This window comes from Saccostrea echinata, unplaced genomic scaffold, assembly GCF_033153115.1.
Source record: "Saccostrea echinata isolate AGI-Se365-2 ecotype Australia unplaced genomic scaffold, CSIRO_AGI_Sech_v1 ptg000016l, whole genome shotgun sequence".
In the NCBI taxonomy this organism is placed as follows: Eukaryota; Metazoa; Mollusca; class Bivalvia; order Ostreida; family Ostreidae; genus Saccostrea; species Saccostrea echinata.
This window is the reverse complement of record NW_026889765.1, coordinates 9243750-9253185: the sequence shown is the minus strand read 5'-3', so window position 1 is coordinate 9253185 and position 9436 is coordinate 9243750. Positions and strand designations below refer to the sequence as shown.

The window sequence follows — 9436 nt, the reverse complement described above, 5'->3', positions numbered from 1 at the left end:
GTACATGCTGTAGTGTGGCAAAGCCTTAATTTGAAGAGGTGTGGAGCAACCTTTACATCTTTTGTGTGTGTATGTGAATTTACAAGAGTCTCACTTAGCCTATCTTCTTTTACGTGTTGGTATCACAGCTGTATCACGTATCACGCTCACAAACACCACAGTGAAAGGTTTAAAATATATGCACAACCAAACCTTTGTGAAATATCTGCACTTGACTGATATCACATGCATGACTTAATAATTTTATACGTGACTCGAATGACCTCTGATTTGTTTACATGTATCATGTAAATATTTTGAACTTGTCATTTACACCTTTATATAACGTTTCTTACTCTATACTTACCATGAGGGGTATTTACATACTAAAATAAATCACAGAATGACATCGAAGGTAGAATCCAATAAGTATTTCTATGTTATTAGGTTCACAATCAAGCATCACGCCACAGGTGGCAGGGGATAGTTTTTTTTAATGCCAAACATGTGCTGAGGGGGTAGGTATATACAGGATGTCAATGAAAACAGATAAGTGGGGACAGTTTCTTGAAGGCTAATTAATTGAATTTCATATACCCATAGCTTAAAAAATATGTCAACATATAACATGTAATCTACATATTTAAGTGCATGTGTACCAAAAATGCACTGGGGGGCCCCCCAGATTTTGGCTTAATTTTTCAAGATTTGGGCCTAACCCGCACCCATATAGCCCCAACCCAGGCCCGAGCAAGGGGGATAAAACACCCAACATCCTGTAGATCAATGCATGCCCTATTAAAAATTCACTAATTGGTCTGGGGCCATTCACCTTCCCTCAGAGATACAGACCTTCTTCTGAACCCTACCTGCTTTTCAGCTGAATTTCCTCTGCAGCAGACCACGTGTTTTAGTTTCGCATTTACACTCTGTGTATACTAAGCATCACAGTGACACCTACATGCATCGTCGGAAACCCACGGTCGGTCTAGGTAAGAGAAGCGAGACCGACCGTGGGTTTCCGACGATGACCTACATGTTGCACATCATTTTTCTCAGCAAGCACTCTGCTACACTGGACATGTGTCCCATAATTATTCAATTCATTTTTCTACATAAAATATCACATCAAACAGGGGCTATCTCACTTTTTTAAAAAATTTGACGGGTCTTTAGTACGAAACTATCCCCTGCCACCACAACAGTTACGATTAAGTAGTAATTCGTTCCGGTGATGACTCGGAATGAAATTTTACACAGAAAAAAAAAAGTTTATTACTTGAGTAAATTTGAGTAGAATAGGTTAATCAGACATTTTTTTTTACTGGAAATAAACATGGTAAATGGAGGGGGGAGGGGGGAGGCATTAACAATGTTCAAATAGATATTTCTATATATAATCCCTGATTAGACTAAGTGTAAAATTTATGCAGTTCTTTATATATACGATGGACAATGTTTAGCAATTCATGCACCGATCCAGTCCAGTCCACTCATATTTTTTTATTTTTATTTTTTTATTTTTTATTTATTTATTTTTTTTTGAGTTTCCAAATTGTAGTTTTTCTCAGGGGGGGGGGGGGATGGACAAGTTTGCGTTTTTTAAAATTTATCTATTTATTTTTTAAGTTTTGGGTAAATTTCTCAGTTGGATTTGGGGGGGGGGGCATGGACCCCCCCCCCCTCCCCGGAAGAATTCCTGGATCATCTCCTTCTGAGGAAACAATAGTGAACATGAATCACTAACTCTAATGAATAAATAAGGTAAAGTCTTGGAAACCACATTTTACAATTACCGTAATCACACCTCATCAAGTCTAGAGACTGTAATTATTTCTCTTACACGGACAGGTAAGCAACTAATGATTAAAGTTTCCAATCTGAATACATGTACAAAAACTTGCAGATTTTCATATTTTGATTAGTTTACCAGCTTTAAGGACACATACAAGAAGAACTGAGCATACTTTATTTTTGGATGAAAGAGAACTCTGATCTTGTCTACATTAGCCGTAGTATTTTAAAAATGCATTTCCCCTTCCGATCAAAACAGTTTATCATACACGTACCTCCATTATAAAGATATCTAATCTTTCTAAATTCTTTTTATACAATACATGTGTAGGTGTTCCATTGTGACATACATCAGGGACATTGTATTAGAAAATATTTAAATGAATTTGTTCATTTGAAATTCTGTAAAATCAGTCGAGAAACATTTAAAATCGAAAAGTGTGATTCTTATATGGTGAGAACGTACTGTTAAATACTTTTGTAATCATACATATTTGAAGCAGTTTTTTTTTTAAATAAAGAATAAATTACAAATGAAGTGCATGTCTTGGACAAAGATAAATAAGATAAATAATTTCTAACTTCATAAAATAATTTATTTAACTTCTGAACTGAAGATGTGTTGATGGCAATATGTGTGACTATAAAGGATAGAGATAATTCCAGTTCAGTTCATAACTAGAACAAAGAACCAGATACGTTTGATATATTACATGAAGTATAATTTTTTATATAAGTTGAACATAATTAATTGATACGAGTGCATGAAATAGAAACATGTCAACATTATGAATAATTCGAGAAAATTCGAACTTAGACTCGATGACGACTGCAAATTATGCTTAACAAATGGATTGGGCCATGTAGTGGATTTAAAGTTATATGGAAATATATTTAAATAATTCTTTAACCTTAAAGTTTTATTTTTGGATTATAACTAAGGGATTTGAACATAAATTTTTCAAGGGCATATAAACAACGAAATCTAAATACTCTATGTTTATCGAGTGATTGATTAATATCTTTGTATATGGAAACGATGTGATGTTTTGTAATTAACGCTTTAATTCACGGTAAAATCAACAGAAAATTAACTTACCTGATGAGATCATTTGTTGCTTTGTAGAAAAATCGAGATCATTACACACCGGAAGTCGGCCATAGTATTAGTCTGCATTGCGCATGCGCTAGAATCAAAACCGAGTAAAGTGTGTAAGGGCCATTTTTTGATCATAAGTCGGTGTGTGAAAATACGGGTGTAAACCGTCAAATGACACCAACTTTTTTTCTCGATTTTTTGGGCATAAATAATCGAGAACTACCCATTTTTCGTAAAACGGCAACTCACTACAGTGATTACTGTAGTGACTTGAAAAACTGTAGTGAGTTGATTGATGTGTCAATAAGTACCTGAGCTAAGTTGAAGGTGTTTACAAACGCACATATACACACACCCTCACACACACACACACACACACACACACACACACACAATTAAAACAGACTGAGGCAAAGTGAATGTAGATAGTTTTAGACAGTATAATTCCGACAGAAAATTGAGTTTTTATTCTTCTGATCTCGTTGCATATAATTTGTATTCGAATTCTTCTTCTTAAATTGTATATAAAATTGCAAGGTTTAGAAAAAAATAACCAGACTTGATTTTTTTAAAGCTTTTATTTTAGTTATAAACACACTTTACATATATCTTCAAAAACCTAAAACATCTATGACGAATGCAGATAATATACATGGTGACGATATTTTCTGTGTCAAACCAGTAAAAATATTTAAAGACAATTCATCCTTTTTTAAATTTTTTTTAATTTATTAACGTATTCATTTATTTTTTTTATTTATTTATTTATTACAAGTGTATGAATTCAGAAAAAAAGGATTTTGTATGTGCAATTCGGTAGAAGGACATACCCTTAATAACACTTTCAGGTGCGGATCCAGAATTTCCAGATATGGAAATCGACTATCTATTGCATTCAAAAGAATTAAATGAGTAAAGACGTAAAAAAATATATAAATATATATATAAGAAATATCAAAAATCAATGAATATCAAATATTATAGTTATTTAAAATTAAAAATGCATAGAACATATCTTACCAGATGGCTTTATTATTTTTATATACAAAAAAAAAGAAAGTTGGTAAAATAAGGGAAAATGAAATAATTGGGAAAATGAAATAATTATTTATGATCAGGAGTAATAGATCACTGTAAAACACCATGATATTACAAATCACTAAAAATAATTTATAGATGGATAGTCTGCTGAAAGACTATATATATGTTTTCCTTATAGAATATTTTTAATAAATAATTTTACTGTAGAGCGATCAAATGAGCAAGAATATTTTTATAAATTATCTTTTAAAAATAAAATTTAACCCTCTTTGAAAAAAATAATAAATTCACACATCTGCAGTCTCCCCGAGAGCGAGAACAATAGGGAACAATTGGGATAGTAATTATCATTAAAAGCCAGCACTTGTGTAAGTTTCCCAGCAGGGACAGTAAAATGGAATCATTAATTTTCTAAATTTATCAGCACCGACTATAATTGTCATCACTTTTCTAAGTTCAGCACCGGCAGTAAAAGTTCAGTTTTTCAGTAAAGGCAGTACACTGTCAGAAAAATTTGGGAATATCAATCCGTTTCTGGTTTAGTAGTGCATGTATTTATTAAGACAGTAAGAGTTGAAACAGTTTCAGTTTTATTTCCAATAAGGTACTTTAAACGGTAGAAATGTGGCAATAAAGGAGTTGAAGAGTGACGAACCTATTGGTTTCAAAGCTATCAAAAAGAGGCAGATATAATGAGAAATCTAAACCACAAGAATGAGGTCGAATTGATTCAAGTTTGGACGGAAACGAACAATTTTGTTATTGTGATGGAATACCTGGAGAATGGAGACCTGAAGAATTATCTTGGTTCAAACAGAAGCATTGGTCAAGAGCAGATGAAAACATTTGCAATTGATGTGAGTAAAACGCAAAAAATATTGAATTTCAGAAAAAAAATTACATTGTGAATAAGAAGAAAAAAAATAGTATCATTATTTAAACTTATATCTTAATTCTTACAAGAAAGGGCACTTATGTTGATGCTTTATTTTTTTTTTTTTATGACAAGCTGTATGTTAAAGATTTTATTTATAAACAAATTCATATTAATGTAAATGAGATTGATGTTCAAATCTTAAATGAAATGCTGGAGACAGAAAGACTTCAAGATAATTAATCAAAATTTACCCGATGATGGCACCCGATACATACGTTCTTGGAGTGCCGATGCATTTTTACATTCTTTCTGTAATATTCAAGTTACAAATTATTTTTTCATAACTTGTATTATTTTGAGCCATTTCATCAACAATCATACGTACATGTAATGTAGTTATGTACATAATTTTTTTTTAAGTAGCTTAGTTTCATTTTTTTTATTGTTCCCTGCTTCTTCTTAAATGTTCTTTGGGTGCTCGTATGTCTGTCACTTTGTCTATCAACTTATATTTTGAGCTCACCTGAGCCGAAGGCTCAAGCGAGCTTTTCTGATCAAAAGAATTTGTCCATTGTCTGTCGTAATCGTCGTCGTTGTTGTTATTGTCGTTTTTAATAAACTCTTCACATTTTTATCTCTTCTTCTCCAGATCCACTTATCCAATTTACACCAAACTTGCCACAAAGCATTTTTGAGTGAAGAATATTCAAGTTTATTTAAATTAAGGGCCACGCACTCTTTTAAGGAGAGATAATTAAGAATTAGAGAAAATTAAATGGCATCTTTCAAAAAACTTCTCAATAACTACTAGGCAATTAAAGTTTAAGGTGATGTGAAAGCTTCATTAGACAGTGTAGATTCAAATTTGAGAGACATCATCAGGAGGTGTAGGTTCAAGTTTTGTTTTGTTTTTTAATTTCAAATCATGACTCCCCAGATGAAGGGTGGGACCACGTTAGGCAATCAAGGTTTTACATGAAATATGGGATATATATAGGGAAAAAATCTCAAAAATCTTCTTCTTAAGAACAAAGCCCTGATTAGTCATATTAAAATGATACAATTGTGTTCAAATCATCAACCCCAGGGGGTAGGGTGGGAGCACTTATATTTTTAAACTTTTCAGTCCTGAACTGATTTCTTGTTTGATATATCTCTAAACCCTATAGCTTTTGCTGTGAAATTTTTTATCATATCGTCCTTGACTTAAAAAAAATTATCCAATTCAAGTTTAAGGTCATAAGTTCAAAGACCAAGGTCAAAATACATATTTGCAGAAATTGTTTTTCCAGATGATAACAAGTTTTCTAGGCTCTTCTGCAAGAAAAAAAACAAAAAAAAAAAAATAAACTAAAAGTGAAGACTCTCTCTAACTTAGAATAGATTTCCATTGATTTTGGGGCCACAGAAGGAAAGGTCAAGGTTACAAATGCGCAAATGGCATGATACAATGTACTTCAGATTCCGAATGATATACCAGGTCCTTTTTTATTGCAAGGATTTTTTTCTCAAATCTTATGACAAAAAACTATTGATTTTGATGTCAAAAGATCAAAGGTCAAGTTCACAAATCCATATATGGCATAAACGGTATCCTGATGATAATTCTACTTCTCTTTCTTCATTTTCAATCAAACTTCAAAATGAAGACGCGAAGTTAAGAACTACCACTATTGATTTTTTTAGGTCAAACACTGAAAAGTCAAGGTCACAAATTCATATATGGTATGAAATGGTTTCTTCACTACTGTCTTAAACTAAACTAAAATATGATCCCTATAGATTCTGAGATTAAAGCGTCAAAGATCAAGATTTGCAAACTTGCGTGTTATTAGAAATAGTTTTCGAAGAATAACTCAAACATTTCTTTTAATCTTCCACCCTCTTATTTTCTACTTAAGCGAATGACTTTAACGGAGAGAATTTTGTTTTTTAGGTCACCTGACCTATAAGCTAAAGTAAGTTTTTCTGATCACCTATTGTCAATCGCCCGTTCGTCTGCCTTCCGTCAGTCTTTTTACTTTACACATTTTTACTTTTTTCTTTTGAACCACTTGGCCAATTTTGACTAACATTGGCAGAAGATAGAAGATTCTTAATTATTTAATTATTTCTTAAGCCCTTTCCAAATATTGACCATCGCATTTAATGATAATGCAGATTCATATCTGTTTTCTACCTCTACCCCAACCACCACCCCCGAGCCGTAAGTATTTAGAGACCGAAACACACGACGAGTTGGATAAATATCATTTTAATCACAAAGCAAGAGATATTCTTTTCAACACATGTTTTACCTGTTTTTAAGGGTTTTATCCCCCTTTCGTTTTCTAAATCAGCTGTTTTATACAGCAATTCAAGCTTACTAATATTACTCCACTAAAAATATTGCGTAAATAAATAAAGAAAAAAAAAGTGTTGTTGATTTTTAAGAGATGGTCCGTTGTTTTAATGGAATTATTTATTATTATTATTTAGAATTCTGCCATTGAATTTCTTAAAAATGCACTACGGGTTTAAGGTATATATATATATATATATATATATATATATATATATATATATATATATATATATATATATATATATATATATATATATATATATATATATATATATAATAGTACTTGATTGCAAACGGAATGCAATACTTGGAGAGCAGAAAGATAGTTCATAGAGATTTGGGAGCTAGAAATGTTCCTCTAGACAGAGCATTAACAGCCAAAGTGTCCGACTTTGGACTAGCAAGATTGCTTGATCCAGAGGACTCAACCTATGCCTCATCAGGTATTGGATTTTTTTTGTCGAAAATTTTGAAGCAAAGTGAATTATAAATCAGTTTTTTTTTTAAAACAGACAGCTTTTATCCCCGTATAAAATTATCTAAAATGAAAAGAAATGACACATATGTCAAGAAGTTAATGTCATTTTTGAGGTGGGCCTATTCCCGTAAAGTGGACGGCACCAGAAGGATTAGCTAGAAATTTCTCATCAAAGTCAGACGTTTGGTCTTATGGAATAGTTCTAATAGAAATCGTCACTAGAGGAGAGGACCCTTATCCAGGTAATGATAAAGGATGTCTTCTCTAATATCATGAACTGTATACTTCAATAATAAGATCATCCCCTAAATTTGCTTTTTTTTTAAACGATGAGGCATCTCTCAGATGGAAGCTCGTCAATTTCTATCTTATTGGTTAAAACCTTGGACTGGCAGGCCATATTCCTTTGCAAAAACATCTGAAAGTAAAACAAAAAAATGTGGTCTTTCAGATTTTATAATTTGTATACATCAAAGAATTTAATTTATTTCCTCTCAAAGATATTTCAAACTGAGATTAATTTTACAACAGGAATCTTTCGGAAATATCAAACATCTTTAGTTCGAGTGACTCTCTTACATTACATGTAAATATTGCTTGAAAGTTCAGGAATTATTTGAATTTATGAACTACTTTCTCCTTCTACTAATTCTGAAAATAATAAAGGGGAGTGCAAAATGATTCCTGAATTTTAGAACGTTTTACATCATATTTCATACCAGAGATATACTGTAAGATAGAGTCATTATGCCAAATTCTAGGAGAAATTTGTTTATTACTTAAAATTCTATGTACACTTACTTATGCAATGTTCTTTTAAAATGCTTCCATCTAGCCACAACTGTTCCCAGATGATTTTCAGTCATCAATAAGCATGCTGACATACGTATATCATTTTCTTCTTTGATTTAATTTACATGAATTAAATAAATTCATGTTTTTGTTTCAAATCTAAAATATTCCTGGTTTTCTACCGATCATTCGGAGTCGCACATTTGAAGTCACAGACAAAGGTGCAAGATTATGGCTTTTGAAATGCTCATCTCTCGAGATTCAACTCTAAAATGTTTACTAATGTATGCTTATTGTACATCCACCTGTTATTTTAATTATGTACATCATATTACAACCAACCAAAAGGAATGGATTCATGGCGAAACCTTTCTTTTTTCATAAAAGTTTTTTATTTTATTTTGTATTCTGTTTGATATTAATAGATATATCGAGAATTTCAAAGAGAATATAAAATATTTATTGAAGTGCTCTCAGAATGTAAAGGCATCGGGCAATAGGTGAAACAATTCTTAATAGGTCATATTCATGGCTAAGGTAGTCAGTTTTCCGTAGTTTTAACTTTACATATTGGAATTTATGGCATTATGAAGTTATATTTGAATATTTGTTTCTATTGTAGTTACGTATAAAAACCAATTAAATCAATGACATATTATAACTTATATTAATTCAGGTCCCGCGGTGGTTGAGTTAAATAATTTGTTTCAGTTTCAATATATATTGCATGTCAATTTTTTATATTAGTACATGTACTATTATACATTTGTACCATAATACATTGTTATTACATTAAGATATACTTATCTGCTGCAGATGTATCGAATTCTCCTTTGCAAAGAAAGCTTAGAGAGGGATACCGTCATCCTCAACCAAGGAACTGCTCCGATGCCTTGTATCAGCTGATGCTGTCTCGCTGGAACTCTGAACCCTCTAATCGATCAAATTTCTTAACAATTGCTAGGAAATTGGCAGATATCAATGTTGAAAAATGAAGTAAACGAAAGACTATAAAGACAAGACATATATCAG

The 9436-nt window shown here is 31.8% G+C and overlaps 2 protein-coding genes across 3 annotated transcripts in view; one reads left to right on the top strand and one right to left on the bottom strand.

Moving 5' to 3' along the window:
* Positions 1-9436, bottom strand: part of LOC133188405 (amine sulfotransferase-like) — a 165609-nt gene that overhangs the window by 141282 nt on the left and 14891 nt on the right. The gene's annotated exons all lie outside the window — the stretch shown is intronic.
* Positions 7427-9399, top strand: LOC133188121 (ephrin type-A receptor 4a-like). The gene is made up of 3 exons (XM_061323502.1): positions 7427-7577; positions 7726-7854; positions 9221-9399. The coding sequence occupies exons 1-3, from the start codon at positions 7433-7435 to the stop codon at positions 9397-9399; spliced, it is 453 nt and encodes a 150-aa protein (XP_061179486.1). The 5' UTR covers positions 7427-7432.